This window comes from Apodemus sylvaticus, chromosome 2 (assembly GCF_947179515.1).
Source record: "Apodemus sylvaticus chromosome 2, mApoSyl1.1, whole genome shotgun sequence".
NCBI classification, from domain to species: Eukaryota; Metazoa; Chordata; class Mammalia; order Rodentia; family Muridae; genus Apodemus; species Apodemus sylvaticus.
Genome location: NC_067473.1, coordinates 29,714,770 through 29,740,711, shown reverse-complemented (window position 1 = coordinate 29,740,711; position 25,942 = coordinate 29,714,770). Strand labels below are relative to the sequence as shown.

Sequence of the window (25,942 nt, the reverse complement as noted above, 5' to 3'; positions counted from 1 at the left end):
TGCCCAGTGGCCATGCAAAACCTGAGGACTCCAGAGCAATCAGCAAGAATCACTGTCAGCCAGCTGCTTGGTACCTGTTGCTTACCAGCCATTAACTCATCGTGATAAACACACACAGCATTGGCTTCTGACCTCAGGAGCTCATGGACAACCAGGGAAAACATAATATGCAGAGCAGAGGCAATTTAACAGAGAAATCATATATATATATATATATATATATATATATATATATATATATATTCACATTCTTTTCTTACTTGAAAATAAAAAGCATATGTTTAAAGTGTTTTAGGGTAGACATAGCCTGCTCCTGATCAGCGTTCTCCATTCTCAGTCTTTCCCTGTGACTGATTAGGTCGTTACCTATCCAAACTAGGATGGCTTAAGTTACTTGTAAGAATTGTACTGATGGAGATTTGGTTCCTAAGTCTTCCTTGTTTAAAGCATTTTGGGGTGTTTCTCACAGCAGATCACGATGTGACTAGCTAATACACTGTGAGAGAAATGCCCATTATAGTGTGTGGTAGAGGAAGGAGGCTTAGGTTCTGGCAAATCCGAAGAACTCCTTCCCCTGTGTTTGTTTAAGTACAATATGTTTGTGTAGTAGGGTGAACACACTAGAATTCCAGCGAAGGCAGAGCATATCAGTGCTCCACAGGTGCTACTTTGGGTTTCATTAATTTTTGGTCTTCAAACAATGTAAAGAAGCCAGGCTTTATACATTATGGCCAACGAAGAACTTCTATGGGATTTATGTGCACAACAGTTGCAAATGTTATCCATCTAAGAGCCTCACTGGGCTGTAAAATTCAGTAGTCACCCTGCAAGGCTGTCCTCGTCATGACAACATTGCTCCTCCTCCAAGTTGGGCACCACCCCAAGTCTCCCATTTGGAACGACCTCACAGTGGACTGCCCACTGCGACGCTTCTGCTCACCTGTTCTGACACCTCATCTAGTAGGTGAAAGGTATGCCCTGGGCACCCTCAACAGCCAGGCAGCCAAAGGTCAAGGGTTCAAGATCTGGGGCACATTGTCAATAAAGAAGGTTTTCTCATCTACACTTGCTGAGTGTTACTTTATGGCCATGAGCTCCTGTAGGCTCTGGTAGCTGGTTTTGGGTTCAACTCTGTATTGTGGAATGTGAACCATCACCACAAGAAAGCTCCATGGATCTTGTTAAGAAAAACAGAAAGAACTTCTGCCAATTGCTAAGAAATAAATTCCTCCTTTCCTGCTGCTTGGACCACAGCATAATGAGGGCTCCCAACCTCTCCCTGAAGTAATAAAATGAACTCTCCGGGCTTTTCCTTTTGATGTATTCCACGTTAGAAGTTTACAGTTGATGCCTTTTCATCCCTAATTTATCTCCCGGTGTAAACATTTCTGTACCGTTTCCAATATCTTAGGCGTACACATTCTTAAAAATAATTCAGTCCTTCTATTTCACATGCATCACTTTATGTTTCAGGTCAGATTTGGGGCTAAACAAACATGCATTTGGCTACAGTTCTGCAAATGCCCCTGGCAGCACATTAACTCAAACAAATGTTTTGGCTGGGTAGTGAGGTTGCCTTTTAATGATCCTCCCACCCCCATACCCCCACCTCCCCCACCTTCCCCACCTCCCCACCTCCCTCACCCCCTGCTTTTGTCTGGAGGCCCAAGTCCAGAGCTCCTGAAGTGTTTTCTAGCAGGCCTTTCCGCACCAAGTTAATATTCAGGTCTTAATTTGGTGGTTAGTTTGTTTAACGTTTCACCACCAGAGGGTGCTACCTGTTTGCGTCTAAAATTTGATATTCCCTCACAGGGCCTCCTCACAGGCCCTGCAAACTTCAGTCACTAAGTAAAGCTCTCCAGAAGATATGCAGGAAGCCTGAACTTTCAAGGAAGATTTCCCTTCATTTTTGAGATGATGTGTTGACAACCCAAATGGGAACTCTCTGTAGTTGGCACAAACCGAGCTGCCCTGGTTTATGTCTGTTACAGACCGAGTATGACATGCTAATGTATTTCATTATCTAGGATTTTGCTCACTGTTTACTATACAGCAAGATGAACTCAGAATTCTAATATCCTCTTCCCCACCCCAGTGACACATGAAGTGAAAAAGACCATTTGCCTTGCTCTATGAGCACTATAGCATTCTAACAACGGAACCACACGGACCCAATTGCTCTGTACACGAATCTCTCTAATTTTCATATGATCTTATTTCAGTGTGATGTCCCTACTTGTTTGTTTGTTTGTTTGTTTATCACAGTACTGAGAAATACCCCAGGGCTTCACACATGCTAGATAAACACTAGCCACTGAGATACACCTCTATCCCTAGCATGATATTTTACTTCTAAGAAACATTAAGGTTTATCAGCTTTAAGTTTTCGTATTGCTGTCTGTGTTAGTTCCTTGCTCTGTTATTATGATAAAAATGCCTGATGAGACCACTGAAGGAAGGGCTTATTTGGATTTGCAGTTGAATACTACAGTCCATCATGGCAGACGGGTGGTGGCGGCGGCGGCGGCGGCGGGAGCAGGGTCTTGAAGCAGCAGGCACAAGCAGTCAAGTGTGTGAATACTGGGCAGCTTTCTAAGATGGCTTTCAGGTGGCTTTCTCCTTTTAAGTCAGCCCAAGACCTCAGTCCAAGTAATGGTAAGTCTGGAATTTATAGCAGGTCTTCCTACATCAAGTAAGTAAATCTAGAACCCACCTTGGACATGCCCAGAGGCTAGTGTCCATCAAAATTCTAATTCCAGCAAGTTAAATGTGATTAACCATCACATTGACTTTTAATGATTCTCTGAGATATATATACACATTTTCCACTTGATATTTTCTGGGATGCATAGAAGAGGCACACAATTCCATCCTCACTCATTGACACATGGAGAATATTGTTAACCTGTGTGCTCTTATGTGAATTGATCAGAAAATCAGGATCCAGGAAAGGTTTCCTGTAAAGAATCACGTCCAAAAGTTAGGCTTTGAGAGCCAGCTGAGACTCCTTCATGTCTGTTCAACCAGACCACTATAGCATGAACATTAGCCTGGCGTGTAATGTTTGGGAACATCTGTGTCCCAATAATATTCTGATTTTAGAAAGAGGTGGTGGGCTGCAGTTTGGTGCTCCTACAAATGGTGAATTGTTTTCTTTTTAAATTTTTTATTTTTATTTATTTGTATGTGTATCTCTGTGTACCATGAAAGTGTCTTTTCACTACTTTTCTGGTTTCCACTGTCCACAGGTTAAGTACAGAAACTTAGTAACACAAAGGTTAGACACTTAAAAGTTCATGGACCTCTTGGAGGAATAGGAAAGGATTCCCCCAGCAGAGCTTTCTAACTCAGAGCTGAAGGCATCTTTGGCTTTCAGGATGTCACTCGGGTTATATCCTATGAAGACCTCAGGAACCTGCTGTGATCAATGATATTCCCTGGCAGTTTCTGCAGAAACAGTGTGTAAAGAAAGCAAAGCCGTCGCTTACCTTCAGACTGATGCGTTGCGAGAGGGGTCTGTGTCTCCTTGGAGTAGGATACTACTTCCCTAGGCAGGAAATCCACCTGGGTCACCTTTGACACGCCCAGCTTGTGCAGCCGTCTCCTGTAAGTAGCAGAGGGCAGACACTTAGGAGGGCAATGGGTTTATCTCCAAAGTCCTGTCAGTTCCGAAAACACAAAAAGAGACAAACCAAGATGTCCTCAGCTTCTCAGGGCAGTGTCAGGCTCAGGGCCCTGGTGTGGAACCGTGGACCTGACTGGATGCATGATGTTGTGTAAGCCTCTGTCAATGGCCCTCTGTTCACCCCCCACCCCCTAAACTGAAGTCTTGCTCCAACTCAGGTGAGACTTCTCTCTGAGGATCTCTGATGATGCTCAGATAGGATGCTTAGAGGGAACTTTCATTTGCAATGAACTTCTAGTTCCTTGAGGTGGGCGTTTTTAAGTTTAAATAACAGGGATTCCACCGTGGCCTAACACGCTGTTTATGGAGTCAGCAGAAGTGAGAATCCTATTGAGGGCAGCATGGAACAGATTTCATTGATTCAGGTAAACGATGCATAAGTGACTGAATGTGTTTGTAAGGCACACCGAGATAGCACAAATGTATGGAAGGAACACTGGGTGCAGACTAATAGAATCTCAGCCTAGGAGCCCCAAACTAACTATAACCATCCAAGTAAGCAATCATATTGGAGAATTTATGTAACGTTTCAAATGTTTCTGTCTATACCCCTACTATGTCACCTGTCTGTACGACATCTCTGTGAAGAGTGGAATGCCACCTTCTTTACTTTATCTAAGTAAACAGCTACAGTGCTCAAACGCATACAACTTACAACAGGGGGAAATCAGGTTAAAACACTATCGAGCCCATGAATGCATATGCTATTATTGACCTGAATCCTGGTCCAATGCTTCCTCTAAGCCAACTTTCTGCCTAAGGCTCATAATGGCAAGTGTGAGTCACTCCAAAAATCTGGTCCTCATGAGTTACTCAGAAAAGAGCCACCCAGAGAGGCACCTCTGTCTGTGGGAGATCACAGAGCAGCCCTGACCTCGCTATCTCTGTGTGTACACACCTTGCACAGCCACTCTGCCCTCCATGATTCAGCTTTCCCATCTGGGAGCAGAGATGATGGTACCTCTGCTGGGATTCTTATTGGGAATTCATAGGCACCATGCATATGCTATGCATGAACTATATATACTTTATGTACATGCATGAATACAATACAATTTTCAGACATATATAGCTTAGAGTGGTTTTTTTGAACTTTATTTTTTAGGGTACAGAGTTAGCAGCAGAAGTTCTGGCTGGCTGGTCTTCCCACTTCAGTTTTACATGCCCTCCCTAAAGCTAATATAAGGAACACACACACACACACACACACACACACACACACACACACACACATCAGGTCTGCCTGCAGCAAAGCTCACTGTTCTGTTTATTCACCCAATCCATCTTCCTGAGGCCAAGAAGGGAGGCTATTACAAAAAGATCCAGGAATGCACCACTATCTCTTCAAGTCAGGGCCACCTTGATATAGAGACCACCCAGCTTCTAACCTTCCAGCAAGATGTCGCAGGCCCAGGGTTCTCCAGGCACTTGTGAAGTGACCATTACCCCTGCAGGTAGGGTTTTGGGCATCTTTCTAACAGGACATTCATGTGCTTTAGTCCTATCTTGTTGGACAATGAGAAGCAGACCACAGGCTTGTGAAAGTGAATGCATAATTTGATAATGTACTTTAATCACTGAGACAAACTCCCATAGAAACTGGGTTCACATCCCTGTTTTGTGTTTACCAACCTGATTAAACAACAGGGGAAAGATTCATGGAAGTGGCAAATCATTTCAAGTCCCATTTTTTTTGCCCCCCTCTTCCCTAGTAAATCCCAGACCTGCCATCAAGCTCTGGGGTTAGATGAGGCTAATGCTTGTAAAGCCTGCAGTTGATGCCCGACATAGCTTGACACTTTTGGCTCATGCTGCTAGGTTTCCAGTGTATCATTTTGACTGATTATGATACTGCTTAATTTACAAAACTTCAGAAGAGGCAGATTCATGTATATTCTAAATTTAAGATTTTTTTTCAAGTCTGTAGAGCTGATTATCCCTGGAAATAAAATTTAAGAACTGTACTCCTATTTTTAATTTGTATTTATTTATTCATTTATTCATTTACTTTGGTAGGGGTACCATGGTATGGGGTTTGGCTGCTCCGTTTGGTTTTGCATTAATTAAAAATATCACTGTGAAATTTCCAAGTTTTCAAAACTTGGCTTGAATAAATGAGTTTATCTAACTAAAACAAAATATTTTCTTGTTTCAATAATTATTGAAAAGTTTCAACCAGCCTCTCGGTGATGTTATGTTTGGGAGATCAGGGTCCTCGCTCAATCTGAGCCACCATAAACAAATAAAATCTGAAATGTCGCTGTGTTGATCTCCCAGGGTACTGATCGGTTGACAGTTTGGCAAACAGTAGTTCTTAATCCACAGAGTAGACCTGTCCCAAAGGACTGCAACCTTAAAGCCACTTCTATGATACATCCTAAGCTATTTTAGGTGATATAGCACCCTATAGTCTCTGGGTTGACTAAGTGATTAAGTAAATGTGCATACATTAAGTCACATTTATATTAAATGTGTTCTTTGGGACCCATTTTGCTGTTCTTCTGGTAATCATGCATTTATGCTAAACATTTTTGACATATCTTATTTTATCCTGAATAAAATTGCATAACATTATTCCAGTTTTACAGATGAACCATCAGGGGTCAGTGGTGCCTATGAATTTGCTCCTGGCTTATAAGCAGCAAGCTTCAACTCTACTGGACAGTAAGCCAAAGGTCTGGGTACCTGAGTCCTGTGCCACCTTGAGCTTGTCAAATGCCAGTGGCCACACCCATTACAGCACAGTTTTCACAACCTAAAATTGTTTTGGCCCAATTTTATGTGTTCATTTTGTAAATACAAGATATGATTCCTGAGAAGCAGCCTGCCCTGGATTTTCAGGATGCTACCGAAAGACCCTGTTTCTGAGGTTAAGTACCACATAACAGATCTCAGTAGTAGGGGTGGGGTCCAGAAAGGCTGTCCAGAAGTTGGTGTGCTTTCATAGCAAAGCCTTTCCTTTTAGCTCTTTCTGCAATGGAGTCTCTTTATGGCTTGTCTTATGTGATACCAGCCCATGCTTCATTTGATCCAGAACACACAGGCTTGCATGGTCTTTTAATATTCAATTTTCCCCAAACTATTTCTATATCTCTCTCAGATAAGAAAATAATTTTATAAGTATACCTATCAGATAAAGCTTAATAATGCTTTCCTTTATAAACATTAAGTAGCTAGTTCCCCATTTTTGTTCAAAGCATTACAAAGTAGTAGTTCTTTAATTCAAAGGTGTAGGGAAATAAGGTACTTGACCCACTGTCAAATTAATACTACTATAATTGTTATTCTTTTTGATTAAGCTATCAGGTCCATACTGGCTGTCAGCTCTGCTTCTAGAGCCTCTTTGCTGTTTCTCCATCATAGCACTTCACAGCTGCTCCTCTGTCATAGCACATAACATAGCACATCGTCCAGGCAGAAGGTCATTTTTACTCTAGCTCCTTGAGCATGCCCTTGTTTTCATGCCTGTCCGCTCTGACTTGGTGGGAAATCTAATCATATCTTCTTCACCCATGTCTACACTATGAAGCTTGCATCAGGGTCAGACAGAGAACACGATGAACCAAGTGCTTGAGGATGGAAGGGAGGGAAAAGAGAGAGTGAGGGAGAAGCGCTGTGAAAATAAAGGCGGAAATGTAAGTGGGCTATGCTCTGGATGTTTGCCATTTTTATTAAATCCTCCTGCACATTTTCTCCTCAGCAATTCATTTTTTAAAAGTTTTGATGAAAAATTTCAACAACTAAGCTAGATTGACATAGGGCTTTATATAACTATAATAAAGTAAATAAATCAAAATCACCTAAAAAAAATAAAGATTCATCCATCTGGATAAATTGTGGCTGGGTTTAGTGAACACAGAGAAAATTCAAATGGCTGAAGCCCTGGGGCTGGATTTCCGGATCAGCAGCACAGACAACATTTTGAGAGAAGACCGCAATGTCACAGTTCCCATCTTAAATAGATAGCACTAACACCTGTGGGGTGAGGAGCCCTCATCTGTGATTTGGAAGCCTGAAAAATGTCTCCTCAACCCCAAGAATTCTAATGGCCACCAAAGGTTGTGTTTCTCTGGCCTGGCAATATCAGAGAGTGGAGAGAGATTGACTTCAATGTCTGAACAGAATCCTTTTGACTTCCCCAGTCAGCAGTCTAGTTCCAGAGCACATGACTTAGTGTCCCTGAATGACGGAGAACGTTCTGAATCAGCCTTATGAAGGTCTAGGAAGCAGGGTAGGATGAACGAGAGCGTAAGAAGAGGAACATTGGGTAAATCCAACTGCAGTGCACAAACCATGAACAGCTGAGATGCATCTTAATTAAAACCTTCAAGGCAGCAGTAAATCATCCTGAACGCACTGAGCAATGGGCCATGGTCTCTCATAAGATGACCTTACATTATCCTAGTGTGTCACTGGGGCCAGATTTTCACAGGGATGGAACTGAGGCTGAACTCCTTCCCATCCCTTTTAAGTTCTTTCGGAAAGATCCCTCTCTCCTGCGGAGGCTGGCTCTGTGAAGCAACGCTGTATCAAACTTTGATTTTTTTCTTCTGAAAGGAATGCTGAAGATGAAGAATGCTGCTGCTTCAAGCTTGAGAAGGTTATTTGGTATCTCTTGGAGTAAAAAGATAACCAATTGTCCACAAGCAGGACACAATTTGCCCGGGTACTGATCTGTTATTAGCTTACTCTCTCTCCTCAACCAGTGTCCCATCCATCTGTTTTTTCAATGCTTATTGATGTAGCATGAATTAGTATAAAATTTGCTTCTTCATGATGAACATACTAATGTAGGGCCATATGCATTATTTAATTCTTCCACCAGTGGGCAGTATTTGCGTTGTCCCATGCCCAGATGTTAACAATAATGGTGCTTAATTCCCAAGCACCATTTAAATATTTATACTTATACTCAGATACATGTAGCTCTTACTACTCATCAAATAAACTTCTTTTTTACAACAAAAGGAGATCATTGCAAAAAACCCACTGGCAGTCAAAAAACAGAGAACAAATGCATTGTGGGATGCTTAGCCCCAACCGATACATCTACAACACAACTCTTACACCTAAAATTCACTGAACATTTCAGTAGAGGGAGCAAGAAGATTATACAAGCCAAAGGACCAGGGAATCTGCTGTGAGACTGTATCTTCTGCAAATGACAGGGATGCTACACCCTAGGCAATATGGCTTTCTAAACAAGACCCCACTACTGACAAAACTAACAGACATACCAGTGTGGAAGAGGGGGAATCCTGCAGGGCCTCACTTATAGACAAGGAAATACAGACAACTAAGGATTGGGAGAAATAGCCTTCCAGGGGTGAAATCCCTACTTAGGTATCTGGTACCAAGTAGTTGTTGCTCTGTGCGCGTGCGTGTGCATGTGTGTGTGTGTTTGTGCGAGCGCGCACGCATGCACGCATGCATGCGTGCATGTGTAAAACAATAACAAGGAAAAAGAGGTTTCAGAAGAAATGGAAAGAATATCAGAAAGATTGCAGGGAGAAAAGGGAAAGGGGGCAATTATGTGACTTTTAAGTAAAAGAGTGTCTATCTATCTATCTGTCTATCTATCTATCTATCTATCTCTATCTATCTATCTCTATATATATCCATGTATATATACACACACACAACAATAATGCATCCAGGAACATCTGTATACAAGTTTTTGTGTGGGTATATGGCTTCAGTTCCCACAGGAAGGTAAGTAAGGAATGGGTCATGTGGAAGGAGATTCTGTTTAGCTCTTGAGTATCTGCTAAACTCTTTTCCGAATTGACCTTATATTTTGCATTCTCAGCAACATATGGACATTCTATATACTCTTCAACTTGCATCATCTACTTTTAAAAACCATACCATTTGAGTATAATGTGTTATCTGATGATGTCCACCATCTTGTGGTGTATATATTTTTACACTTAGCCCCTGTATATAATTTTAGTATCTTTGAACAAAGTGAGTTTTTTCTATTTAATTAAAAAATTATGTATGCAGGGTACTAGATCCTAAGCACATATATGATTTGTAAATATTTTTTCCTTGTTCTGTGAGCTGTTTTTCACTCTTGATGGTGCCATTTGATGTGCAAACATTTTCATTTTAATTAAATTAAACATATGTTTTAATTTCTTGCTTGTCCTTTGGTTGAAAATCTGAAGTGTCACAGCTCATTCCAAGGCTCTGATGATTTAAACCTGTCTATTTCTGATTTTAAAGTTTGAATTCTCACATATAGGCACGTGATCTATTCACACTAACTTTGGTTGTATATAGTGTGAGTTAGGTGCCCAGATTAATTCATTGCTGTAGATATCAAGGTGTCCCTGTTCAGCTCTTGTTAGCATCTTTTTCTTAGTGCCAGAACTGATGACAAAGCCCAGCAAAGCAGAAGCTGGGTTATTTCTAAGACATCATGGATATGGTGTGATAAGTTACAGTGAATAGCCAGCCTGTCATCCCTAGGTTCCTCTCCTCAATTTGGACATAAATAGTCAGACATATTAGTTCTGAAAAGTCTGAATTAAAGTAAACTTGAATCATCTCAGAACTTTTCAATTTTTATGAACACTGAATCACAAAGACACTGAAGAATCACATCAAATAAGAGTTTCAGTATATTCAACAACGGGTGGTCCACCAATCAGATTGCTCACTGGAAAGATGTCTGAAGGGGCTGGGGGGTCAGAGACTAATGTATGGCATTGACTCTCCTGGACACAGCAAAGCAGGCATTGCAGTAACTGGGCATTTCTGGAGCAAGAGGAAGCCTGAAAGACAAAGTCACAAAGCCAGGAACAAATGTTCTTGGGGGTGGGGGGGGGGAAGGAGTCATTTGGCTTGGTATCAAACTAGGCCAAGGTCAGAGTGAGAAAACGAATGTCTGCACTGGCCCATGAGACTCAACTGAAACTCATTGTTTTTCTTGCTTAGTCACACATTTGTGTCAATCCCAAGGCTGACATTTGAAGATGCTGCCAGAGATTTTCCTATTTATCTTCCTAAAATTTTTCAAGTGTTTTTAATAGATAAGCATTCAAGGTAATGTTGATAACAGTTTTCTTCTTTTTCAACATCTTATGTGGATGGAGTAGCATCCTGGAGGAGTGGAGAAGAAGAACTTTTCTCAGCATCATTCATTGCTGCCATAAACTGTGTTTGAGCAAGGCGCCATGCTAGATTGGTACAACACAAAGAGAACGAGGAGAAAACATATGCATCAGAGAGAGAAAACCATCTCCAGGCTGCAAACAGTAAATGCTAACATTGATGAGTCACCTAACTTGGAGAAGAGTACATGGTGGGCAGATTACTATATGTTTCAAACAATGGGGTTTGCTCCATTGAGAATGGAAGACCTGGTTTAGATTCCAAAGGATAAGCTCACGTATGTAGGTGCATATTCTAGGTGGCTTGTCCTGCATATGCAAAGATGATATAAGGACAGAGTTTACCCTTTAAACCAAAAGTCTAATTTTGTGGGATAGAATATTTGAATTGGGAGAGTAACAGCCTTAAGAAGAATCTAGAGACGCTTACTGAGGATAGATTATCAGAGACTAAAGGACTTGGACTTTGCATGGACACTGAACAATTATTGGAGGTCATGAAGAAATTCACAGCTGCAAAGAAATATATAAATAATATTAACATAAACAACATAGGAACTATAAAACCAAGAGCCGGATGTCAGGGGTAGGGAATAAGCTCATCTGAGAAGCCAAGTGTGGAGGAAGAGGAGAAAAGAAAAGACCCACAAGCAAAGTGGAAGGTTCAAGAATGGAAACGGAAATGAAACAGAGCATCAAGGCAAAGATCGGAGCCTCCATCCAGAGTGATGTGAATGGGACTCTAGAAACCATCAGAGGCTAGATTAATAGCTAACATTGTGTGGAAGGTGACGGGAAGGAGTAGGCTAGTGACATTTCAAGGCATTGTGGTCTGCGGGAAGAGAAATGAATGGTATAACTGCAAACACACAGAGGAGTTGATGAAGAAGAGTTTTCTAGGTATGAGAGTGGAGCTACAAGAAGACAAAGGCGAAAATGTGTCTCTTGGCAGTCATCACATGAGAAAATGCTGCAGCCATAGAAAAACAGATCGTGAACAACAATGATAGTAGTGCTGGGTATGGGTTCTACCGTGGGAGGTGGCCCTTAAGTCCAACTAGGAAGTGCGTGGTCACTCCCATGATATTCATTCCACTCTTGCATGGGTAGATCTCTCTTGCCAGGCCACTCATTGTTGTAGCTCACAGGGTTCACGGCAGGGTAAGAGCATGATTACTTTACTTCTCTAATATTATAAATTGAACTTAGTGGGTTAAAAATATTAAATCTACGTGTGTCTGTTCATGAATGTTTAAACATACATAGGCATGCATTTATGTATCTTTGCATGTGTGTATTTTATGTGTGTATGTATCTGTGTGTTTCTCTATGTTTGTTTCTCTACATGTTCACCTGTGAATATATATTTATACTTATGTCTATGAAGGTTGGTGAAGCCCATGGTTGAATGAATGTTTTTACATTTCTTTGTGCATTTTTGTGCAAGAGTAATTTTGGATGAAAGTGATTGTGCATTAGAATGAATATGCTTATGTGTTATAGTTGTATTTTTGAATGCATGCACAGGCACACATATTTGCTGGTATGTCATTGAGAATATTTGTCTATGTGGAAATTAGCTCCAATTTAACCTCTGACTTATAGCAATACTATGAAAGTGCATCAACCATGCCAAGAAACTCCTTAGCATCTTACTGATGTCAAATAATGTTTAAACAGCAATCATTACAAGTTCTGCTGCTTCTGCTTTATGAGTTTAGTTAAAACTTTATGAATATTTCTTTGTACTAAAATTGTTTCCTTCTGTGTTTCTGTCATCCATAATCTATAACTTAAAAGAAAAAAGATATGGATCGTCTAAAAAAATAACATCAAAGAAGACACAGTTGAATGGGTAGAGAGGTTAGGTGGATCTGGGACGAGCTGGGGGTGAATGCAATCAAAATATATTAAATGAGATTCTAAAATTTAATTATTGCTTTCACATGACAAATAGTTCATTTGTTTCTTAAACACTGTGCTCTGGTAATAGTAGGTAACAACCTGTAACATCTTATGTATAGATTTCCAGAGCTGAGGCTAGGATATTCCTCTGTGAGAGAGGAACACAGACGACAGGTCACCATACCCAGAAAGTAACTGACTCTGTGGTTGTCTTGTCACACACATAGGCATCATCTGTGCTCAGGGTAGTGGACATGCTCCTCTAAGAGACACAGCATGAGAGTCTCCTTTCCACATCATATACAAGGATGACTTTCCATCCTTCCCATTTGCATTAGAAATCAGTTTAAGAAGTAGTTATTGCATTTCCACAATATCTGCTTCTAGTGGTGCAGAGATAGTAGTTTGGCTTCTGACACATTTTTTCCTGAATAGAAGCAAATGTCAACACTGGCTTAATCAATGGCTGTAGCCCAAAGATTTGCTTTGGATTTTGCAACACAAGCAAACTTTGCAAGACTTTGGAGACAGACAAGAGTTAAATCTGTCACAGCCAGTCTGGTGGAGGCTCTGCCCTCAAACATGAGAAGTGGGAAATGCAGAACAGGAATGATAGAGAGTTGTGTTCTTTCGAGTGTGGCTGCAGATATGATATAATGTATTTTCAGGCATGACCTTTTATTTTCTTGATGACTTTGAGTAAGTCATCAAGTTTTATACTGTCTATAACACGAAGCTGTGTAATTAGAGTCTTCCAAGTCAGGCATGGTATTTCGCAGTTAAGAGTGCACTTTCTTTCTCAAATGGATTTCACTTCCCTGAAACCAAAGGCAATAGGAACACTGCCTTTTTGAAGATGAGCTGTTACTGCAGAACAAAAAATTAAAATAGCTTGCTGAAGATTCTTGAGTCATAAAGGCCAGCAAACATGAGCTTCTGGAGAAATGTTTGGGGGCAAATAATGATCATTATAAGGGGCAAGGAGTGCATGTCGTTCCTCTCTTGAAACAAAGCCTTGATCAGAGTCATTAAAGCCACATTATGAACCCTTTTGATGAGTCAGTATTCTTCTATACAATTTAGATTCTTGAGTGCATTTTACTAGTATGTTTGGATATGCATGTATGTGTGTTTAAGATACACTCTGTATTTCTTTTTTTTTGTAGAAAGTGTAGTAGTATTTGAACGTTATTGAAGACACAGACATTGTCAGTTTGTTTGGGAGAACAACCTACGTGGTACTCAAGAAAACACCAGGTGTGATGTGATGGTTTGAAGAGGAATGCCCCCCACTATGTGTTTGAATGTTTTGTCCACAGGAGTGCTGCTATTAGGAGGCATGGCTTTATTGGAGTAGATGTGGTCTTGTGCTGTAATGTCAATGTGGAGGAAGTGTGTTACTGGAAGGCGAACTTTGAGATCTCAGAAGCTCAATCCAGTTCACATCCTGCTGTCTGCTGATTCAGCTGTAGAACATCAAGCTCCTTTTCTAGCACTACGCCTGCCTGCACACTGCCATGCTTCCCGGCTCAATGATAAGGGACTATAGCTCAGAAACTGTCAGCTAGGCCCAGTTAAGTGTTTGCCTTTACAAGAGTTGCGGTGTCACGGTGTCTCTCCATAGCAACAGGAACCCTAAGACACACAGTTACACAGAAACATAGAAAACTATTTCAATGCAGAGAGATCTAAGCAACACACAGAAGACTATTGGACAGGACTGGGGCTTTAGCTCTGTCGCAGAGCACTGGCCTAACACATATGCAGCCTGCCCTGTGTGAGGGTCTGAGTTCCATACCAAGCACCACAAAAAAGAAAAGGGCAATGATACGTGATAAATGGATCAAACTGAAGTTCATCTTCTTTTAAATCAAAGACTGGAAGAAGTTTTGAGTTCCTCCTTAAGAAGGGGAGACCACATTCTTATTGAGACCTTCTCCAACTCTGCCTTTTCTTCCAAATACTGGAGTGCCCCTATCCACAGTCTGTTCTGCTGAGCAGACAGATACCACATAAGACCTATATTACTGAGCTTAACAATTTGGAGCTAATTTTTGCTTATGATTTAGGACTTTTTTCCTCCCTATCCAGACTCACTCTGTTTCCAAAGGGAGTTCATTTCCCTGGAGCGTGGACATCTCGTGCAGACACTAGCTCTTATGCACTTTTTTTTTTTTTAAAGGCAACATGTGCAGTGTAATCTCTCTCCAAACTGTGCCAACAACCACACCGCCATCAGTTCACTCATGTGCTTCCTTACCTGGTTGATGGTTATTGTTTTTGTTGTTGTTGTGTTCAGTAGGGAACTTTATTTGCTCCTTATGTCTTATCATTTTATTTCTTCCAATATTTTTAGTTTGTTTACTCTATTACAGTAGTGGTCTCAAAAAGAAAAGTGTTTTTAATACCTCAGCAAGTATTGGCCTGGTTAAAACCAACAGACAGACTCACCTTTTTTTTGCCTCCTTTCTCTCTCCTTTTATTTGTAATTTTCTTGGAGGACTTTTCTTCCTTTCCATATCACCTTTTAGATTTCCCTCTGCTACCAGCTGATATGTGGATCATATAGCTAACAAGAAAAACACTTCTGCTTTGGTCCAAGATGGAGTTGTGGGACAAGATATACCACTCTAGCTAAAATAATAGCCAGTAGCTGTCTGAATAAAAGAACACCTTATAAGACAACAAGACATAACAGAGATGTATGAACCAGGGAAAACACCTGTTTTCAGAATTGTCCCCCTCTGCGGTCCCCATGGCATTTCCAAGTGATGATACAGAAGCAAACCCAGATGCCATGTAGTATATGTGCTAGGCAGAAAAGGGAGACTCCAGGGGGATTCAGGCAATTAGCATTCACAGGCACCCACAGTCTATATCAGAATACTACCAAGACCAAGGGAAGAATGACCTGATTCCTGGATGACTGGTGACAGTTCTGGGCATTCTCTGAGAAGAAGAATATGGAACTAGAAAATATCCTGAGTGAGGTAACTCAACCACACAAGAACACACATGGTATGCAGTTACTGCTAAGTGAATATTAACCCCAAAGCATAAAATACCCAAGACACAATTCACAGACCACATGAAGATCAAGAAAAAGGAAGACCAAAGTGTGTGTGTGCTTTGGTACTTCTTAGGATGGTGAACAAAATACTCACAGGAGGAGATAGAGATCAAGTAGAAGCAGAGGTAGGGGGATGGGATAGGAGATTTCCAGGGTTGGAGAACTGGGAAAGAGGACAATATTTGAAACACAAATAAAGAAAATACCTAATTAAAAAAGAATTAAAAAATGAAAAGAAAAAGAATATCTCTTCTGCTTCTATCAGACTGCTAAGACTCCATGAAAGTTCAGATTCCTACAGGAGAATTATGTAGAACGCCGTTTACATTTTGTCTTGTTAGTCAAAAGTACATGGCCGAGGGTTGCAAGAGCTCATCTGAAAAGACTTTAGCAACATCTGAGCACAGTGACCTGTGTTATAACCCAGCAAAGCCAAGGGCAAAGTGGAAGGATCAGAAGATGTAGTTCAACAACCACACGGAGGGAGGCCAGGAGTGAACCTGTGGAGCTGGGGCTCCCTGGGGCAGTTTAAGGAGAGGTTATAGTACCTGCATTCTATGCTGCCTTTTGGATAGAGCTTGAGGCCAGAGTTGTCAGTAGGTGTTCACTCTTTGGGGAGATGGATGGAGTCTATGCAAGGGAAGTGAGGCTGGCTGAGGAGGAAAAGATGCTGAATCAAAAAAAGCTCCCAAATAGCTAAGTAACCCAAAAGTCAGGCCTAAGAAGACGAAGCTGTTTCTAAGTAAAGTCAACAGGTGTTTTAAGAACTATTTCTTGAAGGCTCAGTGCAGCAGTATAGGGCAATACCAAAACAGAGAAGTGGGAAGGGGTCGATGGGGGAACACGGGGAGGGAATGGGGCTCATGGGACTTTCGGAGAGTGTGGGGACAAAAAAGGGGAAATCATTTGAAATGTAAATAAAAAATATATCGAATTAAAAAAACCTATTTCTTGAACAAAAATGTTATAAACTAAACAGAGCAAAGTTATTAGAAATAAATTGAGAAGTGAAGAAAGACCTTAGTGTGTGTTAGAGTGTGTGCATGTGTGTGTGCATGTGTATGTATGTGTGTGCATGTGTGTGTGCGCATGTATATGTATGCATGCCTGTACATCTCTGTACTATTTATATTCATGAGCTCATGGAAGTCAGAAGACAGCATCTGATCCCATAGAACTGGAGTTACAAATGGTTGTGAGCCACCATGTGGGTGCTGGAAACTGAACCTGGGTGCTCTTAACCCCTGAGCATTTTCTCCAGTCCCCTAAATACATTTATATTAAATCTTAATGATTTGAGGAATAGAAATATAATCAATTCTCTCAAGTCTTACTCGAAGTTTCTGATAGCAATAAAACAAAAGCAAACAAGCAAAAAAAAATCCTAATACCAAAGACATACCTGACTTGAGAGAACCCATAGGCAGTGACAAAGCAGTGGGTTCAGGACCCTCTCTCTCCCTGCAGGGACATCTGATAAACATATTAGACAACACCTTCTGAGAAAGTACAGAAACAAGTGACAGTCTATACATTGGAGAACTGAAAATAAGGCCACTTCAAAATCAATGTGTGAGAAACTGAGATACAGTCTCACTATAAACCTTCCTCTGACAACAGAGAAAACCTCAGCTCTGGTTCTCCCTGAGGACTGAATGGTTTAGGCCATACTTGTAAGGCTGCTACCAAATGACCTGTCTGTGGTGCAAATCCTGTTGGTCCACCATGTACAGCCACCTGTGACCGCAGAGGGAGGAAAAGTGACTTTGAAACAAGTACTCAGAACTCTTCCTGTATCTTTGCCATGGTTCAGCACAGAGAAACAGGTCATAAAGATTAATTTCTGCTTTTACCTGGGAAGAAGATTAGACATCAAATATCTGACCTTTTTTAGCGGCTGCCCAAGAGTCTGGCTTTTAACTTGCTTGTATCCAAAGGCTAACAGGAAAGACAAACCAGTACTCGTCCTCTGGAAGTAAGGATACACTCCAGGTTCTCCACCACAAACTTTCTTCTAATGATAAAAATAAGACTCTGTCTTCTAGCCGGAAGTGAATGAACTGTGCAATAAACATTACTTTTCCAACTGTTTGGAAGTGTAACTCTATCTAAACTGTCTATTCTGGGAGCTGGAGGGCTGGATATTCATTTACTAGTACTGAGGTCTACAGAGAACAAAATGGGGTTTCTCAGCACCTCCGGAGGCCTTGCACGGACTCTAGCTCCTTTGCTTTAGGGATAAAGACTAGTTCCTTTACAGAAAGAGCCACACTGACACTTCCTTCCATGCCTTTTCCAGCTGCTGTTGAAGGGTTCATTGCTTTCTTGGGTCTGATAGATAAGAAATCCTAGTCCCTGGAATGGAAAGAATGCGTGGATATTTCCTATGTGGATCGACTCCACAGCTGAAGTCAGCAATAAAGTCTGTTCTCGGACTGGAGAGATGGCTCAGTGGTTAAGAGCACCGACTGCTCTTCCAGAGGTCCTGAATTCAATTTCTGGCAACCACATGGTGGCTCACAACGATCTGTAATGGGGTTCTGGTGTGTCTGAAGAGAGCAATGGTGGTGTACTCATATGCATTAAACAAACAAACAAACAAACAAATAAATAAATCTTTGAAAAAAAAAGTCTGCTCTTGGGATCATTCTAGAAGAATCAGATCTATCCATCACCCCAAATCTGTTGCTGTCTCAGAGACTGTTCTCTAACTTGCCTATATCTGAAAGCTGTTGAGGACTGACAACAACTGCTCAACTCCTGCAGATTGCAAAGAGTAACTAAAGTATATGAAAGTGAATGCCATTTAAACAAGCATAAAGGAATTTACAAAAAAAAAAAAAACAGGCATTGGTATACATGCCTTTAATCCCAGCACTTGGGAGGCAGAGGCAGGCAGATCTCTGAGTTCCTGGCCAGCCTGGTCTACGGAGTGTGTTCCAGGACAGCCAGGGCTACACAGAGAAACCCTATCTTGAAAAAACCAAAAATGAAAAAAGAAAAAGAAGGAATTTACCACAGAGTCTTTTCTTAGCTTCTAGCAGAGCTAGTGGGTAATAGAGCCAGTGCCTAGATTTATCCTGCAGACAGAAGGGATTGCACCACATGTCAAACAACCCAACTTTTCCAAATGCCCTGGGAGGGACTGGTCCCTATCTCTCTTGTGTCAGGGTACACATAGGACTTAGGGTTTTCTAACCTGCAGGGAACCACAATGGAAAATAGATGTCAGTTTGTATGCTCACAGAGGTTTAGGAATACCCAGGATCCCTAGTTGAGATGAGGGGAGAATATCTCCTCTCAGGGCAAATGTGAGGCGATCTCGAGAAGTGATGCTTTGCCTAATGTGCCAGAACCAGCAAGCTAAGGAAATGGAGAGATAAGGAAATACGTTTTCCACAAAAGAACAATCCGAATCTGCAGAAGGAACAGCTCTGACATTGAGACATGTGTCTGACCCAGTGGAAGATTCAAAATGTCAGTCATGGAGACGAGCATAAGGCTGGGAGTCTAGTGCTTTCAAGGTAAGCAGCTCAATTCATATAAGGTAGGAATCTCAATGAAGAGATAGAAAATTTAAAAAGGGACAAGCTGTATATACCATAGAACTGAACGACACATTCTGAACTGGAAAACAGTTGACCTAATTTAGCAGAAATTGTTAGTGAATTTGAAGACAAATTACTGGAAAAATATCCATAGAGGAGGAAGAGGAGAAGGAGAAAGAAGTGGGGGATTACACAAGTAGAAATTCAGGCCTATATAAGGGAATAAAGAAGATTAGAAAACTGAACTGTGTGGTTGAATTCTACGTTTGTCCCTGAAGTCTCTTTTCAAAGATCATAGACTGAATAAAAGACCAAATGGATTATGTACTTCATAATTCATACACAAGTGAAACTTTTTAGTAACAATAGCACAAAGGTCAAGAGGAGAGAGACAGGGGTAGAAGCAGCCTCTGTTTCTACTTTAAGAAATCAGACCAAACAAATGCAAATTAAATACAAAATAAGTAAAAGAAATGAAATGATCAAATCCAAACAGAGGTAGACGACACGTTTGGAGGGTGACAACTGCTTGCTTTCCTGATGGCAGTGACAGGTTGATGAGCACGTAAGCATGCCAAACATCTATTTCAACAGCTCATGTATAGTATTTTCTGTCAGTTATATTTCAGTACAGCTCTTAAGTAAAGACACAGAGAAAATTACAGACTTTAAGATGAGGAAATAAAACTGTCTCAAGAAAAAAAATCTTGCCTGTGGAGCATGTCATAAACTTTGGTTTATATTCTAAATATCACATGTGCTAAACAGGGAAACTGTCATGGTGCGCTAATTGAAATCATAACCTGGCTAAAATAATCTTTCTCCAATATTCTCTGATAATTCCTTTCAAACTTTCTAAGACCAGCCCCTCTCTGTGTACAAGATTACATCTCTTTATCTCTCTCTGAATCAGTGACTGCTCCAGGTGAGATGGAGCAGGTGAGACCAGGTATGCCTTCTTCCCAGGATGTTTTCATTAACATGCGCAATTTCCACCTGGAAAGCTCACCAAGGCATACAAGTCCCCAACCACACTGCATTAGCACATACACTGCAACTACACTTCATTAGCACATACAGCTTAGAACATATCCATACTGCATCGACATGAAGGGATACAGTATAGCCTTTGGCAGCTCTTCTGTTTCCTTATCTTTAAAATCATGATGCCTGACTGAAACAGTGAAAATTGTAACTTACTATATACTGATTATTTCTCTGCTTCACAGAATCACATTTCTCGATTATTTAAAAAAATACATATATTTGAAACAGATGTTTGTCTCACAAAAATCCCGAAACTTAGTAATTAGTTAATTAAAAAAAAAAACCAACTTTAAAAAAGAAATTTGCAGCTATCTTCTGAACTTATTTATAACCATGCTCTCATTAGCTAAGGTGTTCTAGTCATTGTAGTCATTGGCTTAGACTCCTGCATGCACAAAGGTCCACACACACATGCTATTTTACCTCAACTGCACAGTAGGTACTGAAATGGTTGGAAACCCAGAGACACAGGCTCAGCAAGCTGAAGAATTCAGGATAAACAATAAATAAATGCCCATATGGAGATACATTGGCTTATTTTTTTAATGCTGTAATAAAATGTAGATGTATCTATTTTGGAGGTATCCAGTGTTGGTAAATGCTGTCATGTCAGCTTGAAGGGAGAAGAAGCCATGTCCTCTATGACAGTCTTTCCCAGTTTCTGTGTAGATACTCCTGCTATGGCTGATCTCATGTTGCTTTGACTGTACTTGAAGCTGAAAGAGTACAGAGTCAGGTCTTCTGAGCTTGAGAGTAAGCTAAGAAAGCATCCCAGGAAAACATCTTGTGTGTGACCATAGCTAACTCCAATCTTTTAAAGGAAAATAAAAAACAAAAACTAAAGCCCCGGTATTCCTGATAGGTGACTTTTCAACTCTGAAGCTACCTTTCAACCCCCCAAAAGACACCATCTGAACATATCTTTCTTTATGAGACATTATCTAACACCAAATATTTGAATTAGCGGTCAAACTGAGTTACTTTTTCACAAAAGTATAGTTGTTTGTACTTTAACTGACATTAAGAGTTTATTGTGAATTCTCTTAACAAATGAAAAAGAATGACCACAAACAGGACACAACATTTTAATACTGATCCCAGACACAATTAGTTGTTAGTAAGAGGGAACTTGGTTAGGACAAAGCCACATGTATCTCCAATTCTGGACTTTATGTGGTGAAGGTTAGGGCTTTGGTTTGTAATTTTCTTTGGGATCAGTGTCACTTTGCACCGATAGGAGTTATCAAGGGGTGGGCAAAAGTCATCTTTTTGTGGTGTTGTCCACAAAGAGAGACTTTAGCCCAAGCTGTAGAAGGAAAACTAACAGGAGAAAAGAAACTTATCAAACTGGAAGTCTCAACAAAGGGAAGAAAGCAAGAGCAATAACAGCTCCAGCATTTTAACACAACCATAGCAAAGAAAAAGAGCAGACATATACCCAAGTTCTGAGTCTGACTGCAGCTGGAGCACTGAGGGGTCTGTGTCCCACTGCAGGGTCCTAATCGTGCAGCACAAAGGAGAAAGAACACAGAGAATTAACAAAGAGGGAGGGCAACAAACCAAACCAAACCTTGTCATTCTTCAAGGCAACATCGTATATATACGGTACACACACAGAACATCCCCTCCACCCTAAGGGATTGGGACAAGAAGGTTAGGAATAGTCGCTTAACGTCAAAGGCTATGGCTGTTTCCGTGGAAGAAAGCCTACAGCCAATTATTCCAGCAAAACACATGCATGCATTCACGCGCGTACACACACATGCACACACAGATTCATTGACTTGAATATGTGGGCTGATGCACATTTCTCCCCTGACACCTTGGAGCCCAAACACATGTTGGAGCTCTAAGCTCTTCCATGGAGCGAAGAGAATTAAATACAGATGGACGAGGACAGTAGCATCTGGGGAAGTCAGACTTAGTGGAGCGTGACTGCAGGGTCTGGGGAACAGTTGGCTTTGAAACCAGTGAGTTATTTTGTCCATATAGATGGTAGGAAAATGGTCTCCAGTGTTAATGTGTGTCTCTAAGATGCCAGAAATTGTCTTACATTTTCTTTATGTTTCATAACACATAGCACAGAATGTTGGTAATGGCGTCTGCTTTCTCTTTCTATTAATAAGATGGGATCACTATTCCATCTTAAACAGAGTATACACAGAGACCTTCTTCAGGTAGGCTCATTACAGTTCTCAACAAAGAATCTTTCCCAGTGAAGTGGGCATCTAATCTTCTGAGAGACAATTGATAGACATTTTGTCTTTCTGTTGGTCATGCGTGTTTCAAATCTAGCCTGACTTACCAACTGTGTGACTTTGGGAAAGCTGTTCAAACTCTCAGTCACTGGACCCCTTCGCTCACTAAAAATATGGACTATAAGACAATGGCCTTGGCATCTCTTGAGATATCATTGAAAACAGAGGCACTCTGGTCTCACCCACTGTCTCCATAGTGCAGCTTTACAAGGTTCCTAGGTAACTGTGAACATGTTAATGTTTGAGAATTCCTGCTTGCTTTCCTTGTTGTAAAGACATACCCTGGCTTATAAGGCTGTCTTCTGAACTAATTATTTAACTCCCCCTTTTCTCTCCTACTTTAAGATGAGGTGTATCCATTTCTGCAGCCTGGATACTCCCTTCTTTCAAACCTTGGCTCCTAGGTTCCTTCTTCCATTTCTCTACCTGATCTTGAGTAGAACTTGGTTATCCTGCTGTCCCTTCTTCACAGTATCCATACTTTCCTGAGATTTCATTCTATATCCCTTCATTCATTGCTAATAGTGTTTGATTCTGGACTCGAGACTCAGCATGGCAGATGTAACCACATCTCTACAAGGGCACCTAGAACTGTGCCCATCACAGGTGCTAATCCTGTGGAATATTTGTTGAATGAGTGAATGAGTGCATCTTTCTCCAATTTGAATGAATGAGTGAGTCTTTCTTTGATGGTCTGCATGGATTAGATGCACTTAGGGTGAACCACACTTGATGATCTGTAACTATGCTTATTACTACCAGTAAATATGTTTTGAGTCCCTGCCCTACTTGTTTCTGAGAGTTCTGTCAGCTCCATCTGCAAAGAGAGAAGGTTGAACTTGCAGAGATTTTGTGTTTGCCTCTGACTGCACTCTTGACTTCTTACCTGAATGTTACAAAAAGGCAATCACTGAAGTCCAGTGGTAGGACAACCTGGCCACTGTTTCTTAGACCGGCAATTCTAAAGAGTCAAGGTTAATGCAGATGCCTGAAATTTTTGTTAACGTGCCAATTCTGGACTGACAGAGCTGCGGTGGCTTGGAATTTTACATTTTGGGCAAGTGTCAGGAGATCTGAAGGCTGCTGCTCTCAGGATCACGCTATTTATCAGGGTCTTGACCTTGAGATCTTAGGCAAATATGGAAACTCAGACTTCCAACTCAGGGAGTCTGCTGTAACAGCTCTCGGGTGAAGGAGGGTGAGAGTCTGAGTATCAAGTTCCCCGTGGAAAGTGCCAGGCTGGAGGATAACTGGGAAGAGGGAAGCTTTTCAGTGGTCAGCACATGGAAGGCATAGCCTCTGCTCAGATCTCCCACCAGAAGCTGAAGTATAGTTTAGCCTGGCCACTTCCGGGCTAAAGAACCAGAATGCTGAGGCAAGGACCAGGTGTTAAAATTACTGACATCCCCCTTAATGCTTCTCACATGTGGCTAGAGATAGGAACCATTGCTCTGGGACCAATCTGAGCTCAAGCAAAAGTGACTCCGCCTGTTCTAAACGCAGGTTCACTTTGGTTCAAACAGTGGCTGGGATGGAAGTCATCGTAAGCACTTACGGGGCTCTAACTTAACGGCATCGTTTCTGTTACAGACAGAAGCGCAGCTTACTGCACTCTTACCGTCTAAAAGCTTTTTCCACATCAGGGGTGGGCACAGACTGTAGACAATGTGTCTCTCAAGTTTTGCTTGGGTGGTTGAACTTTCCTGGTATTTTCTACTTCTTTGGCATGAGAAGAATGCAGCTGTTAGAACTCTAGCTGTGCAACTGCCTATTGCGTAGATCACAAGGACCCATTAGACCCCTAGAAAGACTGCTGACTTCAGAATTTCTGCCAGAATCATCAATTTAAGAAATATTCAATCCGATGTTTGCATTTTAAAATGTTTATTATATTTTGAACTATGTGTGTGTGTGTGTGTGTGTGTGTATGTGTCTGTGTGTGTCTGTGTGTATGAATACAGATACCCTTGAAGCCCAGAAGAGGATGTTGGATCCTCTGGAGCTGAAGTTACAGGTAGTTGTGAGCTGTGCAGTGTGTGCTGGGAACCAGACTCAGGTCCTCTACACAGGTGGCACGTGCTTGTAAATGCTTAGTTGCCTCGCAAGCCCCTGGGGTTTGCATTTTTGACCAGAGCAACAGAGGTGATATATGCAAACAAATGTGCTCCACTCCAACAAACACTCTAGTCAGTGAAAGAAAGCCCAGTTATTACCAGGAGAAAGCGGGAAGGTGAGGGGCAAAGCAAGGACACAAACACATGAGCTCCGTTCTTTTCTTTTCTTTTCTTTTCTTTTTTTCTTTTCTTATTTCCCATTATGATCTGCAGAGAAGTCAGATTGCCTAGAGTATCAGATTGCCTAGAGTATTGCTTTCTTTCTTTAATTTTTTTTTGGTTTTTCTTTTTTTTTTCTTTTTCTTTTTTTTTTCTTTCTTTTTTTTTCTTTTTGGTTTTTTGTTGAGACAGGGTTTCTCTGTGTAGCCCTGGCTGTCCTGGAATTCACTCCGTAGACCAGGCTGACCAGGCTGGCCTCGAACTCAGAAATCCACCTGCCTCTGCCTGGGATTAAAGGCGTGCGCCACCACTGCCCCGCCTCTTTCTTTAATTTAAAAGGAACTCAAAGTAAGATCCTTAACTAGGCAAACATTGATTTCTGTTTCCAAGGACAACCGAAGACCCTGCATTAAATGATCACCAAATTTTCTGTGTGCAAACTTACAGAGAAGCTTCAAGGGAAGAGGCAGCTTCCTACAGAGGCTGCATCTGGGCCTTAAGGTAAGAGTGTTGGGCTCTGGGTGTGGCTTGTGCTCCATTAGGCAAGTCTCTTGAATCCAGCACAAGAAAAAGTGGGTCTAAAGCCCTTCAGTACAAAAATATTATTAGACTTAGTTTTGAGTTGTTATCTTCTTCCTGGGATATTTTTTTATTGAGCCAATTGACATAAATATTACTGTGTAACTTTATCAAGTTAGTATATTATTGAAAACAAAATGGTAGTTCAGTCTATAGCTTCCTAGAGGATTTTGAATATTTCAGGGAATTTATTTATAGAAATTAAAGTATTATTTCAATTATGAAATAAATAAAGTTAAATAAAGTCTTATCATACCTCTTTCCATGTGCAAATGACCACACTCGCTATGACATTAGTCTCAGGTTTTAGGTTTTTCTTTTGGGGGAGGGCAGGCCACTTAATGTGCTTAGGGCACAGAACTTTTGTGATCAGGACATCCATTCACTTATTCAAGAAACATCTAATGAGGGCATAATATATAAAATACTGGGATAAAGGAGTAAAAACCTTCAAGTTGA

The 25,942-nt window shown here is 41.0% G+C and overlaps 1 protein-coding gene across 3 annotated transcripts in view; it reads right to left on the bottom strand.

Moving 5' to 3' along the window:
* Dync1i1 (dynein cytoplasmic 1 intermediate chain 1) overlaps positions 1-25,942 on the bottom strand; it is a 305,396-nt gene that overhangs the window by 218,088 nt on the left and 61,366 nt on the right. For 2 of the 3 annotated variants that reach the window (XM_052173220.1, XM_052173221.1), the window contains exon 5: positions 3,489-3,604. In XM_052173220.1, coding sequence (XP_052029180.1) covers positions 3,489-3,604 — 116 coding nt within the window. Of the gene's footprint in view, positions 1-3,488; positions 3,605-21,811; positions 21,872-25,942 lie in introns of all 3 variants that reach the window. The other variant, XM_052173218.1, reaches the window with a different exon arrangement.